At 45.1% G+C, this 19,674-nt stretch overlaps 1 protein-coding gene across 6 annotated transcripts in view; it reads left to right on the top strand.

Moving 5' to 3' along the window:
* ACAN (aggrecan) overlaps positions 1–19,674 on the top strand; it is an 88,916-nt gene that overhangs the window by 54,545 nt on the left and 14,697 nt on the right. For 4 of the 6 annotated variants that reach the window (XM_035132015.2, XM_035132014.2, XM_060282479.1 and 1 more), the window contains 6 exons: positions 1,284–1,411; positions 5,213–5,506; positions 6,383–6,562; positions 7,712–10,099; positions 10,851–10,964; positions 17,813–17,926. In XM_035132015.2, coding sequence (XP_034987906.2) covers positions 1,284–1,411; positions 5,213–5,506; positions 6,383–6,562; positions 7,712–10,099; positions 10,851–10,964; positions 17,813–17,926 — 3,218 coding nt within the window. The remainder of the gene's footprint in view (positions 1–1,283; positions 1,412–5,212; positions 5,507–6,382; positions 6,563–7,711; positions 10,100–10,850; positions 10,965–17,812; positions 17,927–19,674) is intronic. The other 2 variants (XM_035132018.2, XM_035132016.2) reach the window with 1 other exon arrangement.

Raw genomic sequence — 19,674 nt, 5'->3', positions numbered from 1 at the left:
GCTGGCAGGAGAGTGAAACGGAAAGCGGTGCAAGGGCTCCGAGCGAGGTGGAGGGGCTTAGGGATGCTACCGACGCACGTGCAGGAGAGGAGGTGTCCAAAGGTACTGCAACAGGGGAGGTTTCGGAAGTCAGGGCAACAAGGAGGCTGTGAGCAGTTCAGGGGAGGGGTCTGGTCCCGCTCCTTCCCCTGGGGAAAGCATCAGGAGCAAAGGAGGAAATGAGGCGGGCCAAAGTTGCTCTGCTGGCATAGATCGAGACGCGCACCAGTTCCGGATTCTGACTCAGAATAGGTGGTCATGTCTTTCTGAACTCTGAATTGTACATATGTAAATAGCAATAAAGTTTGAAAACCCATCATCGAGCTTTGGTGGTCTTTGGTCGTGGGAAGCCGCACACAAGCCCTGATAGTCTGCCTTGTTGTGTATCAACTTCCTATGGCCACTACTGAGAAGGTGATGTTTCTCCTGTGGCCAATCTGCCGCAATTGATCTCACAGTCATGCCTGTGCAATTGCTGCATCCATTCTGCATTGTGAGGAGACATTTATTTAGCGTGGCAGCACCTGTACTTCAGAGCTCCTTGCCTATTGACAACTAAGCAGGTGCCCTTGGTGAAAGTTTTTAGGCGCATGCGGCTCTCGAGGCCTTTTTTGCATCCCTCAGCAACATTTGACATCCTCCAGCCCTTGCACTGCCTTCCCAAAGTTGGGTAATCAAGGAGCTGGTTTTGGGGAAGGAGGTGTGAAGGCCCTGGCAGAGTCCAAAATCCTCCTGTCTCCTTCCCAAAGTCTGATTTGCACTTTCCCAGCCTTGGGAAGGAGGAAGAAGGGATCTAGGACCCTGCCAGAGCCTCACTCCTCACTCAGTGGGCTTTGGGAAGGCAGTGTGGAGGCTGGGGGATGCCAAATTTTGGACTCGCTCTGCCCCACACATGCCAAGGCAGCTTCCAAAGTCCTCTTGCAGCCCACTTTGTATGAAAAGTTGGGCTGCCCTATTTTAAACACCTGCTGAAAACTTTTTTGTTTTGTTTTGCCAAGATATAATTAGTTACCCTATATTTGTTTCAAAAGTGTTATTGAGTTTATATTTGCTTTTAACGGTGGTGGTTTCATGCATATTTGTTTTTAATTGGTTTGTGGATCTTAGCTGTGTTTTATTTACAGCTTCTTCTTTTTTTGCACACCACGCAGAGAGCTATTTGATCAAGGGGTTCCTACATCTTCTAAATAGATAGATAGGTGAGATCTTGGGTGAAAAAATTAACAAATGTCCTTAATGGCCAGGTACCCTATTGTGGTTCCACGGAGCAAATGTGAAGGAGACAAAGACGACATCCCAGGCGTACGGACATATGGCATGCGCCCAGCATCTGAGATGTTTGATGTCTACTGCTATATTGACAGACTGAATGGTAAGTTTTCTTTCATATTTCCCGCTTTGGAGTAAAGTGCATTTGAATGTATCCATGCGCCGGACACAGTGCCGGATTTACATATAAGCTAAACAAGCTATAGTTTAGGGCCCCACTCTCTTGGGGGCCCCCAAAAAATTAAAGGGAAAAAAACACCTGGATTTACATTTCCAAAATATAAGATAAAAAACAAATAAAATAAAACCTACTTGCAACAGCAGTGCTTTGTGTTGTGTAGGCTCCTGTGATGTAAGTCATGGGCCCCGCCTGCTAGCCTGCTCCCTAAAATATCACTGGTTTGCTCCTTTCTATATATAGGGTGCCTGCATTCTGCATGGACTGGCTGCATGGGAACATGTAGCATGCAGCTGCAGACTGCAATGCTGCACAGTTGAATGTAGGTCAAGCTGTTGTACCTGTTATGTAATATTAAAGAGTGCTTGTAGACCAGGCATCCCCAAACTTCGGCCCTCCAGATGTTTTGGACTACAATTCCCATCATCCCTGACCACTGGTCCTCTTAGCTAGGGATCATGGGAGTTGTAGGCCAAAACATCTGGAGGGCTGCAGTTTGGGGATGCCTGTTGTAGACTGATGATCAGGCAGCATAGATTAAGGGTATGAGTCTTATGCCTACTGATTGATTTCATGTAATAATTTATTTATTTTGATCCCATTATAAAACTACTGAAGAAAAATATTCATCTTTATTATTTAGTAGGCCTATATTATTATTTACTAGTATGAACAGTTCCCTATTACCCCCCACTTGCTACTATAAAGGGAAATTCCCTTATTCCGAATAGGATTCCTCACGAGAAAAGGGAAACGTTGACAGCTATTGTCAGAGGGTCGTCGTGGCTACTCTAGAGTAACTCTGCTTGAGTCCAGTTTAAAATAAAAAAAATTCCTTCAGTAGCACCTTAAAGACCAACTAAGTTTTTATTTTGGTATGAGCTTTCGTGTGCATGCACACTTCTTCAGATACAACTGAGTCCAGTTTGTTTTTCAAGACTTTTATTTTGCTAATTATGTACAGTGTAGAGACAGCTTAAAAACATGACCTCTCATCCCGAATCAGAATCCGGCAATGGCGTACGTCTGTTCCTACGCCAGCAAGTAGTCTGGGCACCCCAAAACACCGCCCCCTTGACCTGCGTTGCGGTGCTCTCCTCATTTCTGGCACCGGAAGGAGCGATGCCCTTTCAGTTCCCTCCCTCAGCAGTCGGTTCCCTGGCTCTGCAGTATTCCCAAGCGTCTGCCTGCCTCCCTCCGCCTCCGAGCTTTCCCATTGTCCTTCACTCTGATTTCTCTCCCTCTCCGAGTCTCCTCCTCCCCCTCCCCCTCTGGCTGCTTCAGAACCACTGCTGCTCTCTGTACTTGATGAGGTGGATGTTAGGATGATGGGGGTTGGCTCCCTGTAGGAAGTCCTCCTTATAGCTATGCTACAGCATCTGCGACTTTTTAGTTTAGAGAAAAGGCAAGTAAGAGATGACACAGTAGAAGTTTATAAAATCACACCTGGCATGGAGAAAGTGGTTGGAAAGAAACATTTTCCTCCCTCTCTCACGGCACTCATAAACATCCAATGAAACTGAATGCTGGAAGATTCAGGGCAAGCAAAAGAAAGTACCTTTTTCATGCAGCACACTGTTAAACTATGGAACTCACTGCTACAGGAGGCCACCAACCTAGATGGCTTTGGAAAGAATTAGACCAATTCATGGAGGAGGGGACTATACTGTAGATGGCTGTTAGCCATGATGGCTATTTCTGCTTCTACAGTCAAGCGCTGAATACAAGTTTCCAGAAACCGTAGGAGAGGAGAGTGGTCTTGTGCTCGCGTCCTGCTTCTGGGTTTTCCACAGGCATCTGGTTGGCTGCTGTGAGAACAGGAGGCTGGCCCATTGGCCTGATCCAACAGAGCTCTTATTATGTTCTTATACTCATGGGAAACAAATCTGAGTCAAAACGAGGGGCTCTGCCCTATATAAGTCACATGCAGCGCTCTTTCCATTCCATGGCAGTCCATCTCCCGTCAACAGGTTTAACCATTTTTAACGATCAACTTGGTTTGCCAAGCTGTTAAAGGTAAAGGGACCCCTGACCATTAGGTCCGGTCATGACCAACTCTGGGGTTGCGGCGCTCATCTCGCATAATTGGCCACGGGAGCCAGCGTACAGCTTCCAGGTCATGTGGCTAGCATGACAAAGCCGCTTCTGGCGAACCAGAGCAGTGCATGGAAACACCGTTTACCTATTTATCTACTTGTACTTCGACATGCTTTCGAACTGCTAGGTTGGCAGGAGCTGGGACCAAGCAACGGGAGCTCACCCTGTCGCGGGGATTCGAACCGCCGACCTTCTGATCGGCAAGCCCTAGGCTCTGTGGTTTAACCCACAGCACCACCCGCGTCCGCCACCAAGCTGTTAGACTATGCGTAATGGCAAAACTGACCGGAAAGCTCAGGGATCAAGAAGACAAAAACTTCAAGTATGAATGGGGGGAAATTATAATTTACTTAGGAGACCACTGTAAGCAGATGAAAACATTAGGATTTTAATCTAACTTGCAGTGTAACAAATACTATGGACAATACGGATAGATACAAAATATAGACTATGAAATGATATGCAGTTGAAAATGTTGACAATAGGACCCATGGAGGGGATGGGGGAAGTCTTGAGATTCAGAGAAACCTCTCTATATTGATATGTATTTGATTTTGTTATAAATTTATATTTGTAAAATCAAATAAAAATGATTTTAAAAAACAATTTTTATCAAACCCTCTTCCTGGGGAACTCTGGGGAACCTTTCTGAAGGGAATTCTCCTAAGAATTCTCAGTACTGTACCTTTGCCTATGTTTCCCAGGATTTTTGGAGAAAGCCATGACTGTTTAAATTGGGATGACGATGCTTTAAATGTATAGTGCAGGTGGGACCTGAATTAGTCATCTCACTGTCCCCCGCCCCCCCATAGTGAAATTTCATCACTTACATAATTTGCGTATTTAATTACATAAATTATGTTCTCATTACATTAATCCACCCCACGTATTTCAGTGCAGAGGAAACGCAATGCAAATACAGTGGTACCTCTACTTATGAATAACTCTACTTACAAATGTTTCTACTTACGAATGGAGCTCCATCCGCCATCTTGGATGCGGTTTAGATAGGATTTTTTTCTACTTACGAATTTTTAGATAGGGTTGCTTCTACTTCCGAATTTTTTCTGCCAATGCATTCCTATGGGATTCGACTTACAATTTTTTTCGACTTACGAATGTGTGTTCGGAAAGCATTAAATTCGTAAGTAGAGGTACCACTGTATGGAGGAATGTAATCAATCAAGTACAATCATACCTCAGTTTAAGTACGCTTCAGTTTTAGTACTTTCAGTTTAAGTACTCCGTGGACCCGTCTGGAACGGATTAATCCACTTTCCATTACTTTCAATGGGAAAGTTCGCTTCAGGTTAAGTACGCATCAGTTTACGTACTCCGCGGACCGTCTGGAATGGATTAATCCACTTTCCATTACTTTCAGTTGGAAAGTTCGCTTCAGGTTAAGTACAGACTTCCGGAACCAATTGTGTACTTAAACCGAGGTACCACTGTTCCATTTGCGGACTGAAAGCAAAGGTGAACAGCAATCATATTTGCTGGATTAATTTTTGTTCCACACATGGGAACATAAGGGAATGTCAGCAATTTCCACCCCCCCATTTCCATTTCCATAGGACCTCTCCAATATATATATATAGCCAAAACTCATGCTTACTATTTTATCCCTAGGTGAGGTCTTCTTCGCAACACAACCAGACGAGTTCACCTTACAGGAAGCTCAAGAATATTGTCAGAGCCAGAATGCCACACTGGCTTCAACTGGTCAACTCTATGCAGCCTGGAAGCTGGGTCTGGATAACTGCCGGGCTGGCTGGCTGGCTGATGGCAGCCTTCGATATCCCATTGTTCACCCACGTCCTGCGTGTGGTGGGGAGAAGCCTGGTGTGAGGACCACCTACCTGTACCCCAATCAGACGGGATTCCCTGATCCTCAGTCAAAGCACCACGCTTTTTGTTTCAGAGGTACTGTCTGGGAGAGTGCTGTTGTGGTCAGGTCATGCCCACAGGCATCTGTCTGGCCTCTGTGAGAACAGGAGAACAGATGGGCTTTAAGCTAGCAGGCTCTTCTTATGATGTTCTTGTGTCTCTGTGACTCATCACAGAAGGTTTTTCAAGCACTACAGGGCCAGAATAATACCACATAATGTATTCCAGAAGAGAAGAACGATGTGAATTGTTTTTAAATGGTGAAACTGTAAGCCACTTTGAGTCCAAGCCTGGGGAAAAGGCAGGATATTAATATTAATATTGATAGTGATATTGGTATTGGTATTGTTAGTGATCTTGTTAATAATTTTATTATTTGTACCCTGCCCATCTGACTGGGTCACTCCAGCCACTCTGGGTGGCTTCAAGCATATCCAGATGCATAATAAAACACCAGACATTAAGAACTTCCCTATACAGGGTTGCCTTCAGATGCCTTCTAAAGGTTGTATCTCCTTGACATCTGCTGGGAAGGCATTCCACAGGGAGGGTGCCACTGGCAAGAAGACCCTCTGCCTGGTTCCCTGTACCCTCTTAACAGTGAGGGAACTGCCAGAAGGCCCTTGGAACTAGATCTCAGTGTCTGGGCTAATGACGGAATATTAAAAATAAAAATAAATAAATAACAACATCATCATCAACAACAACAAACAATGTAAGACTTTTAGCGGAGGAAATGAAATATGGGGGTCATGATAGACCAATGAGAATTACATTGAGTAGGGCATTACTGTATTCATTCAGAATTGAGGATATTCCAAAAATCTTCCCCACACTAAACAGGGTAGACATAAGACATCTGAGACAGACAGGACACTGTGGATATTCACTGTGATGTTTTTTGTCTTTCAGCTCAACCATCTCAGTATGAGAGCATAGAGGAAGAGCTCATTGCAGCCCAGCTAGTTCCTGGGGTCGAGGAAGTCCCTTCTGGGGAGGAAACAACTGTGGAAATGGAGTTTGCCACTGATTCTGAAAATCAGACTGAGTGGGGAACAGAAGTATTTCCAACAAACATATCATTGTTGTCTGGTATGTTGGGCTCCATGGTTATAACTCTGCAGCCCTATTCAGAGGTGGCTCTAAACGTGTGCTTCCAATGTGTGATGGACACAATGATGCATGTAGACCATCCAGATGTTGTTGGCTTATAAGCCATGCTGACTGGGACTGGTGGGAGGGGGAGTCAACAACATCTGGAAAACAAGTCCTATGAAGAATGGTTGAAGGAACCAGGGGAGAAGACAAAATTGAGGAGGCATGATAGGGCTGTTCAAATACTCAGAGGAACATGACACAGAACAGGGCAAAGATTTCTTCCCTGATGTCCCAGAGGACAAGACAATATCCAAAGAACTTAATTTACAGGATGGTAGATTTAGAGAAGGTGCCTGCCTGATATATAATGAGGGGGGGGTCCTCCAAAGCGTAGCCACACAGACCTGCTGACAGGATGCTTTCCCCTGTAGAATACAGTAATAGGTTTGACCCATAGGGGATGAGACGATCTTTTAGGTTTTCTGGGTATCCTGATCGCAGACTGCATAAGGCTTTGTATGGCAGTACCAGCACCTATAAGTTCTCCCAGTGGCTAAATGGAAGCCAATGCAGTTCTTTCCACAGCAATATGGTGATATTCTGCCCTAATGAACAGCCGGGTCTCTGCCTTTTGCATTAGCTGCATCTTCCAGGTCAGTCTCAAGGGCAATCCCATATAGAGCACATTGCAGTACAGGCAACTCCCCCAATTACGCATGTTCAATATCTGCATGACTGTGCAAACGTGAATTGCTCCGAACCCGTAAGTGAGCTGAAAATGTTACAAAAAGGGACAGAATGGGGCAGTTGCAGGCTTTTTCCAGTGGTGTTTCAAATATATGCGATTTCACGGACGCAGTGGGGGGCTGCCTGTAATCTAATCTGCCAATGACCAGCACATAGCCAACAGTGGAACAGGAGGTGTCTGCAGTGAAAAGGATCCAGCAGCAGGCAGTGGGTGAGACCTTCTGCTTGAGTTCCTTGGCTGCCATAGCTAGTTAGAGATGATAATGGACAATTGATATTGAACAGAGTTCAAGCTGATGTTTCTCTTTATATCATGTGAGAAAATGTCAGTGTCCTTGAACAAGATTTCTTTAATGTTCTCTCTCTCTCTCTCTCCCACACACTTCTTTTTTTAAGTGATTCCATCAGCTGTTGCTCCTATTGATGCCATACCTAGTGAAACAAGTGCAGAAGCTCCAATCACACAAACATCTGCTTCTGGGTGGACATCTGGAGCTCCAGATACAAGTGGAATGTATGAACCTAGTGGAGAACCCTCTGGATTTGGAGAAAGTGGGTTTCCTTCTGGCGCCACCGATTTCAGCGGACTCCCTTCTGGTGAGAGTGGCCTACCATCAGGAGACATAAGTGGCCTGTCTTCCGGTGTTATTGAAGTCAGCATTTTACCTTCTGGAGATGAAGAACTGACATCAGGGATTGGCTCAGGAATCCAAGAGCAAGTACCTGGACTTCAAGAAGGCAAAGGGGTTCCAGAAATCAGTGGGTTGCCTTCTGGATTCAGTGGAGATGGTTCTGGTGCGGACCTTTTCAGTGGCTTACCATCTGGAGAGTATGATTACAGTGGTCTCCCATCTGGATTTCCTACCGTGTCCCTTGTCAATGCTACATTGGTGGAAGTTGTCACCACAGCAACGGACAAGGAAGTGGAAGGGAAAGGAACCATTGGGGTCAGTGGAGATGGAGACTTATCAGGGTTGCCCTCTGCTGGATGGGACATGAGTGGCATAACCAGTGGGTTACCCTCGGGATTTGATGTCAGTGGAATACCTGACATCAGTGGGTTTTCCTCAGGACTTGATATCAGTGGGGAGCTGCCTAGGATACCCGATATCAGTGGATTACCATCCGGACTTGATGCTAGCGGACAACCATCTGGCCTACCAGATATTAGTGGGTTGTCCTCAGGAATTGACTTCAGTGGGGAACATTTTGGGATACCTGATATAAGTGGCTTCGTGGACTTAAGTGGCCACGCTTCCGGTACTGATGGAAGTGGCGAGCCTTCAGGGGTAACCTTCATAGATGCCAATTTGTTTGAAGTGACAACTCCTTCAGCTAAAGAAGAAGAAGGCAAAGGATTTGTAGAAATGAGTGGGTTGTCTTCAGGAGATGAAGATCTATCAGGCATAGTATCTGGAATGTTAGATGTGAGTGGTCAGCCTTCTGGCCAAATAGACTTCAGTGGGTGGACTTCAGGATCTCATGAAATTAGTGGACTTCCAAGTGGACTAACAGACATTAGTGAGGAAAGTTCTGGTGTTGGTCTCACCAGTGGCTTGTCATCTGGAATTTACGATTACAGTGGGCTCACGTCTGGGTTTCCCACGGTCTCCCTTGTGGATACAACTTTGGTGGAAGTTGTAACACAGCCATCGGTTGCCCAGGAACTTGGAGAAGGGACATCTGGGGTATTAGAAATCAGTGGATTTCCTTCAGGAGATAGGGAGGCATCTGGAGAACCATACGATGTGACAACAGTTAGCGGCTATCCATCAGGAACAATTGACATCAGTGGAACATCATCGGGTGTTCCTTATTTTAGTGGAGAAATTACTGGTGTCACTGACCTAAGTGGAGAGTCTTCAACCGTAGCTGGTACTAGTGGTGATGCCTCTGGAATCCCAGAAATCACCTTAGTAACATCTGATCTTATAGAAGCTGTGACAAGCCCTGCAGTTTCACAGGAAATGGCTGGAGGAACAGAGGCAACACTTCCCCATTTTTCTGAATCAAGTGGGGAAACCTCCGCGACTGGTGGAGAAACTTCTGCCTATCATGAAAGTACCATAAGCCCACCTGAATATCATGATATTAGTGGTGAAACATCCACGTTTCATGAAGCTGGTGTAGAATCCTCAACTGTTCATGAAACCAGTGGTGAGATATCCACGTTTCATGAAACTGGTGTAGAATCCTCAACTGTTCATGAAACCAGTGGTGAGATATCCACGTTTCATGAAGCTGGTGTAGAATCCTCAACTGTTCATGAAACCAGTGGTGAGATATCCACGTTTCATGAAGCTGGTGTAGAAACCACCACCATTCATGAAACAAGTGGTGAAGCATCAGCATTACCAGACAGCCACCCTGAAATGCCAACCCTTTATGAAGCGGGTAGTGAAACATCAGCATTGCCTGAAACCCATACAGAAACATCTGGAGTACCTTATTTCAGCGGATTGCCCTCTGAGGCACTTGAAGAAAGAAGCCAGATTCATGGGGATAGTTCTGGGCCACCTCCGGACCCTGCCTCTGACGTTCTGGAGAAAGCTCTGCTGCCAGATAGTCTACCAGGAACCAGTGAACCAGATGCTGAATTAACTGCACAGTCCAAGCATCTAGAAGAAGGCCAGGTTGAAACAGAGGCCTATACACACAAAATACCAGGTTCGGAAACAGAAGGTTTAGCTTTTCCAGAGGTTCCACCAACACCTCCGACTGCCAAGGATGTCCTGCCTGAAGTTTCACCAGAGGTTACAGATGAGACAGAATCTACTACGCAAGGTACAGTTTAAAATATACAGTGGAACCCCCCATAGCCAGCCTTGGTTATCTGAATCTCCAGAATGCTCACACTCCCTGAGGTGGAATCTACATGCATATTTTAAAAAATTATGAAAATGCTTTTTTAAAAGTGTTTGTAAAAATACATTGAATTTTCCATAAGGCTCACAATCGCCATCTAGTGTCACATTGCACATTGCACTTAAAACACACTTCAAATGTTTTATTTGCAGCTGTATAGCTGAGCCCTGAGTCTCTCCTAGACCATCCTTTATCATACTGCCTTTCATCAGCAAAACCTCATTCCTGTTCACCTAAATCAGTGGTCAGGAACCTATTTCAAATTGAGGGCCGCATATTCTTTCTGGGAACTTTTTGGGGGGAGGTGAGAGCATGACTAAAGGCAAATGTGGGTGAAGAAATGAATGTTACTTTTGTCAACAGGAAAGAGAATGTAGACAAAACTAGAACTACAGTGGTGCCCCGCAAGACAAAATTAATTTGTTCCGCGAGTCGTTTTGTATTGTGAAAATTTCATCTTGCGGTTTTCCAATTTAAACAAAGCAACAAAAAAAAATTACAAAAAAATCATCTTGCAAAGCACGGCCATAGAAAAATTCATCTTGCGAGGTACCACTGTAGTTGGCTTCACCTGTCATTGGTTGTACTGCCACCTACTGTTGACCTCCCAGCCTTCCACCCTACCAGTTCCAAAGGGATAATTAATGCTTATCTCCTTTCATGGTTGCAGTTATGCCCAAGACATGTGAAGAGAAACCATGTGGTGCTGGAACCTGCCAAGAACAAGATGGAAGCATCACTTGTGTGTGCCCACCTGGGTATATGGGCGATCGCTGTGACATAGGTAAGTCCTAACTTCTTCTTAATATGGAGGTTGAGAGGGTAATATGCACCCCACCAAGAAAATGTTATTGCAAAACTGTGTTGCTTGTTGGGCACGTTGAGCAAATATCCCAGGTTCTGAGCACGGAGGCAGAACCAAGAAACAGAAGAACAGATGGGCTATCCACAACACACTATTGTTACGTTTCTTTGTTCATGCGCACGTGGAACTACAGATCTGCTCTACTGATCTGCAATTCAATGAACAACTAATGCAGCTCAGTGCAAACGGAAAATAATCCAAAAGTGATGTATCAGAAATGGCTGTCAAGCATCAGCCCCACAACAACTGATATATGTAACCGCACTGGGAAGAGAGTTTCTCACCCAGTGCAGCATTACAAGCCCAGGAAGAAGGCTTCATTCATAGTTCTAGTTGCAGAGCAAGTGGGGCTGGTCTCACTCAGCCCAAGATGGAACACACATGCCTTTGCGAACAGCAGCACTGCTTAAAGTGGTGTCACTGTGCTTTAAACGTATGGTGTAAATGTGGTCTCTAGGTCTGTCTCTTGTCCTGCATACTAACATACTAACAGTAGTACGGTTACCAAAGTGACAGTCCGGACAGAAAACTTGCTGAGCTTTTTGGGGCAAAGTGGCTGAGCTTTTTTTTGGGGGGGGGGGGTTGCCATGCGTCCGGATTTTCCCAAACATGTCAGCGATTTCTGACATGTTTCCGACTGCCATGTTCCAGCTATGTTCGGGAAAATCCAGACATAGGGTAACCCTAAATAGTAGTAGCCTTTTACACCCAATACACGAGGGGTTAATAAAGAAAAGAAGAAGAATATTTCCTTCTGAGGAAGGAGGCTCTTATTCTGAAATGCTTCCCAGCAGTCCAGGACTATTCTCTGAAAACCATGTCCTTCTGGAATGTAACTCACCAGGGAGTGTCCATCAGACCAGCAGAAGTCATCCATACCTCTGTCTCTAAAGCCAAACCATTGGTAGTCTTGAACATTGTCTACAAAGGAGAGAGGAAGACGGAATGGATATCTTTCTATCTATCATCTATCACCTATCTACCATCTGTCTATCTATCTCCACCCATCTTGGGTCTCCAGCTGTTTTTGGACTACAACTCCCATCACCCCTAGCTAGCAGGACCAGTGGTCAAGGATGATGAAATTTTAGTCCAAAAACAGTTGGAGACCCAAGTTTGGGGAACCCCCGCTATAGAGGAACCCATGGCTGCTTAAAGTGGTATCATAGTCAGTGATGCACCTACCATTTGGGGGCCCTGAAGCTTGAACTGTTATGGGGTGGGGGGGGCTTCACAACCAGCAACGAGGTCTGAATATCCACTTTTCACTTTTTCAATGGGGCAGTTCCACAACAGATCAACACTTTAAAAACAAAACAAAACTACTACATCTCAGATTTTGATTAAAATCGCTGTACATATCAAAATTATCTCACATGTAAAGTCACTGGTGTGAATAAAAATTTCCTATCCCTTTAGTTTTCAAATTCCTGCAACACACCACCTGTAGAACATCTGTGCTACTGACTCTCAAACTTTGGAATTGTTGAAATATATACAACAAAAAATTAATCAATTTGAATTGTGTGACTCAAATTGGATGTACTAGCCCCTTCCTCTCCCCCCCCCCCCCCAAATAAATTAAGCAGCGTGGACTAAAGTCGTTTCTGGGGGCCCTCTGGGTTTAGGGGCCCTAAAGCTTAATCTTCTTTAGTTTTATAGTAGATCCACCCTGATCATAGTGCTTTGAATGTATGGTCTCCATGTGGTCTCCAAAGGAGGTTCTTCTTCACACAGTGAATAGTTAAACTATGCAATTTGCTACCATGAGATGGATCAATGGCCTCAACTTAGCTGGCTTTGAAAGGGGATGAGACAAATTCATGGAGGATAAGGCTATCAATGCTTACCACAAAGATGCAATACCTCTCTCCATGTGGAACATCCCAGATGCTGCAATCGTCATCTGAGGCACTTCTCCATCTGCCCCTGACACAGGAGATCCAAAGGGTGGCAACACAAAAAAGGGCCTTTTCAGTGGTGGCTTCCCGCTTGTAGAAACACTGTCCTCAGGGAGGCCCTCCTGGCATCTTTTATTTCTAAACATCTGGCAAAATTTGGCCTTTTTACAGAGGCTTTTGGCCCTTAATCTGAAGGCCTTTCAAGTATTTGCGGCCTCTTTCAGTGCGGCAGGATCTGTAAGATCTTTGTATAGAGGTGGGGTTCTTTCGTTTTTTTTATTGATTGTCTTTGCTGGAATCGGTTTCAGTATTTCTGTTGTGTCTGTAAGTTGCTTTGAGTCGTTTCCATTATCATGGCTATGTGCTACACAGGGACGCGGGTGGCGCTGTGGTCTAAACCACTGAGCCTCTTGGGCTTGCCGATCAGAAGGTTGGTGGTTCGAATCCTTCTGCCAACCTAGCAGTTCAAAAGCATGCCAGTGCAAGTAGATAAATAGGTACCACTGTGGCGGGAAGGTAAATGCTGTTTCCATGCGCTCTGGTTTCTGTCACGGTGTCCTGTTGCGCCAGAAGCGGTTTAGTCATGCTGGCCACATGATCCAGAAAGCTGTCTATGGACAACACAGGCTCCTTCGGCCTGAAAGCAAGATGAGCGGTGCAACCCCATAGTTGCCTTTGACTGGACTTAACTGTCCAGGGGTCCTTTACCTTTACCTTTTACCACACCTCCAAGGTCTGGGGTGCTACACCTCCAAGGCACCCGGTTGGCCACCGTGAGAAGAGGATGTCCAACTAGATGGGCCTTCGGTCTTATCCAGGAAAACCTCTTCTTATGTTCTTACAGCGCCATCTACTGTTGCTCCTCCTTGCCTTTGCCATCACCTGCTCTCTTGCCAGGTAAAAAGCCAGGAAGCAGGTAGGCCGAGGCAGCAGCAGCTGCTGCTGCTGCTCCTTCATCTCACCACCGTTGCCATTCCCTTGCTTACGTCTTCTGGGCCAGAGGAAGAGATAAAGCAAGCAAGCGAGAGACAGAGGTGAAGAGGAGGAGAAGCAGGTTCAGGGAATTTGCAGCAGTCACACCCTTCTGGGGTGTGGAGCTCAGCAAATGCTGAACCGGGCTGACTCCCGGTGCTTCCCTGCTCTCTGCTGGTAGGTCTTTTTAGAGTAAGCACTTTACATCACTATACCTTGGAGGGTTTTTCTGTATAAGAGAAGTGACAAAATAACATTTTTCAGGAAAGTGTCATAGAGCCTCATTCTCTGACAGCTAGGGATGGGTGAATCTGTCAATTACATATTCTCTTGATATCTCATTTTTTCCTATCTTAAGCTCTTCACATTTCCACATCAGTTTGCAATTTTAAGAAAAAAAGATTCTCATGAAAATTCATCACCACTTTGCTGCAAATTTACCCTAATATACAAATTTTTGTATGCAAATTTTGCCTGATGTACACATTTCCTAATATTTATATTTCCCCTAATGCTGTGCATTTTTTATTTTACATTTCAGTCATATGCACATTTTTGTGCACGCTTTACGTTACCATGTGCATTTTTGTACACATTACTTGGCTGGAGAACTGCATGGCAAAATTCGGAGAAGTGCAATTCGCATATTGTTTTGGACAGTGTGAATTAGGTAGATTTGCCTTTAAATGTGAACTGAATCACACACACCCATTCCTATGTTTTTCTATGATTATAGAAACTTCCTGCAAACAATGAAGACTGGATATAATCTCACCTCTGTGTAACTTTTGCTCAAGCAAATCAATAAATAGTTCATCAGATGGAGCCCTAATTCCCTGACAGCCAGTCTATGCATACTTCAAAATCCCATGGTGAAGATTTTTCAGATGGGAAGAGAAATGGCATGATTGCCTGTTCACTGTCAAAGAAAAGGGGAGAAACCCTCCATAAGTTACTTGTACAAAAGCCATTTTTTGTTTCGTTAGCAGATACAAGTGAGAAAGGAGGTGTGGGGTGCAAATAAGTTTTTGATTCAAGTTTAGATGGGTTTTCTATAATGTACAGACCTTTTTAATGCTGTTAATTTCCTGTGCTGTTTCCTTATTTTCTTTAGCTCATCCGCACTTCCTTTTGTGCTGCGATTTCCAGGAAGAGGTCCATGCTTTATTATACCTTTCATGTCTGAGCATTTGTTTGTTTGCTTTGGTCTCAGCGCTTTCCCCAGGAAAACCTGTGTTTCACCACCGAATTGGAGAAAACGACAATCTGCAGAAAACCTGATTGCTGTTTCCTCTGATTCAGCAGTAAACGCAGGGGGAAAACACTGAGACAAAAAAGCAAAAAACAAAGCTTGGATATGGATCTTTAAAGCCCCAACCTGTGCCTAGAAATGCGGCACAAAAGGAAGTCTAGATAAGCCCAAAGTTGGAAATAAGGATGTGGCTGGTTATCTTCTCTTATCACTTGGCTTGTGAAATGAATGTGCGATGATGACCAGTGTCTAAGGCTCTGGATAAAGATGAAACAATTAGAAGCAGACAAAAGCCCCCTCCAGGCTATCAGTATTTTGTGGGAGAAATTCAAGAGCATACTGGGAATTTTTTTAAAAAAGGTAAAGGACCCCTGACAGTTAAGTCCAGTCACGAATGACTCTGGGGATGCAGCGCTCATCTCGCTTTACAAGCCAAGGGACCCGATGTTTGTCCGCAGACAGTTTTTCCAGGTCATGTGGCCAGCATGACTAAGCTGCTTCTGGCAAAACCAGAGCAGCACACGGAAATGCCGTTTACCTTCCCGCCGGAGCGGTACCTATTTATCTACTTGCACTTTGACGTGCTTTCGAACTGCTAGGTTGGCAGGAGCTGGGACTGAGCAACGGGAGCTCACCCTGTCGTGGGGATTCGAACTGCCAACCTTCCAATAGGCAAGCCCAAGAGGCTCAGTGGTTTAGACCACAGCGCCACCCGCATCCTCACTGGGAAATTTGGGCTTGCTCAATTAAAGTGGATTGATGCCTACTGCTGCCCTAGTGCAACAGATCCACGTTTTTAAAAAAGGAAACAGACTTTTTGCATTTGTGGGATGAATGGCTGATTAGTTGGAAGACACACCACGAGCAAATCAGGATGAATGGCCAGTACAGAAGAGCAGCTCAGAAACAAGGCGCTGTTGAGAATCATAGAATCATAGAGTTGGATTGGGGCCCTGTGGATCATCTAGCCCAACCCTCTACAATGCAGGAATATGCAGCTGCCCTATACAGGGATCGAACCTGCAACCTTGGGGTTATCGGCACCATGCTCAAACCAACATGAGCTATCCAGGCACTGAGCTATCCAGGCTCAGAGACCAAGAACTTGCTTTCAGTACCAGAACTGGAGGTCTTGCATGGATCCATTCACACATACACCTACTTCTGTTTGCTTCAAAACTTTCTCGATTTCAGCAGTCAAATTTTGGAGAGGAGGGAAAGGCTTTGGGGGGTGTCACTCTTATTAAACCACTGGAAGTTGTCAACCCTCGCTGAGCTACTGCAAGTTACCCAGAGATGTCCCAGTAGGTCCTGATTTAGACATGCTTCGTTTCTGCTGGAGAACTCTTTCATCTGCTCATAGAATCATAAAATTGTAGAGCTGGAAGGGACTATGAGGGTCACCTAAGTCCAACTCCCTGCAAAGCAGGAATCTTTTGTCCAATGCTGGGCTCAAACCCGCAACCCAGAGATTGTCTCAGGCTCTACCAAATGATAGCTAGGTGACCAGAGGGGTGAGAAAGCCACAAGCAAAGGTGTCCAAATGAAGCAGACAGCAAAAAGGCATGGCAATAATTGATTTTGCAGGATGTGCTAAAAAGACTTGGAAAAAGTGGGGCTCCTTTTCATTGATAAATAACCTGAGGCACCCAGAGCTTGGGGGGGCAAGCTAAGGTTGTGGGGGGTTTTCTGCTCTATGTGAATTACCGTAAGTTCTTGTCCCATGCCATTGCACATTGAGGAACATAACAATATCATATCATTATCATCATCATCATCATCATTTACCTGTCCTTCACCTTAAGGTCCCCAGGGTTACAACAATTAAAACAAAATTTTAAAAACAGTTTAAAACAATGTGCAAACACGGAAACATGGTCGGTCCTAACAAAACAAATCTTAAGTGTCAACAGGCAGGCTAAAGTGGGGCGCTTTCAACATTTGCTGTATAATGAAGGTGACAGAGAAACCTCTCTTCCTGTTCTTTAGGACCGTTACATAACCACATCTCCCTCCTCTGAATTTCCAGCATTTGCTATGCAGTATAAAATAAAAAGTCTCTGGAATTATAGGGGTGTTTTTTACTTGTGGGTCTAAAGGAGAAAAATGCCAGTGGCTCACTAATACAATTAAATAAATTTGCAAACATATGATGCTCCCTTTCCTGACTTCTGTCCAAGGGTTCGCTTTTCCATTTAGGTCCTCTCATCACAAAAATGACCCACAATTTTCTTTTATTTTCTCCCCTTTACGAGCATGTCTATGTCCTGCGTAGCCCATCACAATCTTACGCATCTTGAGCGCATCCCCATCAAAGTACTATACTGCCTTTCTTTCTCCCAAATGCAAGCAGTTGTTTGCCTCTATGGTTGATCTGTCATCCCTGCTGGTAAGCAAAGGGGAAGCCCTCCTATCACATCCTAGCCTGCCCTTCCCATTCCCCATTCCTCTTCTACTTCTTTGGCGGTGATAGTTCTAAGGCGAAAGCTGGTGCCCGCTTCCAAGTTTTCCCCACTGCCTCTCCAAACCATTCATTCATTCTTCCTGCCCTGCCCTGCAAGACAAGCAAGGAAAGCCTTTCTCCTGCTGATGGACCTCCCTCCAGAGCCTGAGTCCTAATGGCAGCCCTTGATTTCTTGCAGACACTGATGAGTGCCACTCCAGCCCCTGTCTGAATGGAGCTACCTGCGTCGATGGCATCCACACTTTCAAATGCTTATGCCTTCCCAGCTACGGAGGGGACCTCTGTGACGTTGGTACGCCCTGCCTACCTGGCTTCAGCTAATCGTACTAACAGTATCCCTTCTCTCTCCCCTGGGTTGGGAGGTGTGGGGAGACATCTTCTCTATCACACACACACACACACACCCATCCCATCCTCATCTAACTCTTTAACAACTGTAATTTTAAAAACCAGTAAAAACTGCAACAGAACATTGCAGTATGAAGTGCTGCTGCTGTTCAGGACTCCACGTCCACTCAGCGTTTTCTCATTGCCCTGCCAAATATCTAATCTGCATGCCATGACCACTGAGCATGCTCAGACCTCACTGAGCTAGCCTGGGATTCTCTCCCACTAGAGTTTTCTCACCGGTTTTCATTTGCTCATATGTCTGCAAACTTTGGAGTTTCCCCTAAGCCTGCTGATGCATCCCTCTTGCAAGATCATGCTGGTGTCATATTTTGCTATGTACATAATCAACAGCACCTGAAGGTTGCATGTTAGTAATAGAAGGAATTGTGCATTTTTGCCACAAGGAAAGCTGGTTTCTTTGCTTACCAGCCCATATTTATCTTGTGTATGGCAAGGAATTCCCATACGTAGTTTCTGTCTTTCTCTTTTTATAACTCTCAAGACTCCTGGGTATTCTCTTGGTCACACTTAGAAACCAAAGGAAGCCTTTGTTGGGCAGTTCCCAACATTCTTTCCCTTGGTCACATTCTTAAATGTCCAATCTTACGTCACACCTCCAGTATCGTTCCAAAAACACAGGGTGGGATTATGGAGGTCTGACTCAAACTAACTGGACCCTGCTGAAATGTGTAGAAGAAAGAAAAGGAGGCTGAAATCCAAGGTGCAATTGGGGAAAGGTGAAATCTGTTGCCTCACCTCTGCAACTTTAACCCCCTGTAGTTGTGTGTCTAAATGTATCCCTCCACTTTCTTCCTATGAATGAGTGGATTCACTTCTGGTGGGGGGAGGTGGGGGGCAGGGAGTGCTACATTAAGAGAGACGGCCCTACCATTAGGCCTAGTGAGATGACTGCTTCAGGAAACAAATGATATTTGTTGCAGTAGCAGTAGACTGTTTCTCCTTCACCCTTCTGTTGGTTGACAAAACTGATGTAGCCCAATGGCCCATTGTGCCTCCCCCTAACTAGCCTTCAGCATTACGTTTTTTTGGGGGGGGGCACTTCCAGACCATCACTTTTCAGATGGAATTCAATCACATACCAGCAAATTCTGGTTGCACAATTACGGTTGAGTGGGTGGTCTTGTGCAACAAGCTGGCCTCCCAAAATGACTGGATTCTTTGGGGTGGGGAAATGCCCTGGGATGATATTTGCTTTGATGCAGCCACATCCAATCACCCTACAAGCAAATCAGAATGAATGCTCATTAAACAGGCAACCCCATCTAGCCTCCTTGCAAACAAAGCAGGATGAATGCCCAGCAAATGGGTCGCCTGGAAGCACCCTCAGACAAAGCCAACCAGTTTTCTCCACTCTTTTCATCATTCCTTACCCCCTCCTAGTTTATTTATAAGTTCCATACTTTAGCTTTTCCACATAGGGAATACTCCAGCGGCAAGCAAAACATGATACCATTCCATGCGCCAACTTAGATGAGTTCCTTGGTGGGGACAAAAAAAGAATATATTTTTTTAAGCTGGACTACGGAACTTCCCTTAGGAGCCTCAAGTAAAAACATCCATCCATTCATCCATCCCATCTTCTTACTAATAGGCAGGCAGGATGAATTCACATCTGATTTCTCCTACATC

This window comes from Zootoca vivipara, chromosome 14 (assembly GCF_963506605.1).
Source record: "Zootoca vivipara chromosome 14, rZooViv1.1, whole genome shotgun sequence".
Classification (NCBI taxonomy): Eukaryota; Metazoa; Chordata; class Lepidosauria; order Squamata; family Lacertidae; genus Zootoca; species Zootoca vivipara.
The sequence above is the reverse complement of the archived record's forward strand: the minus strand, read 5'-3'. Positions and strand labels throughout refer to the sequence as shown.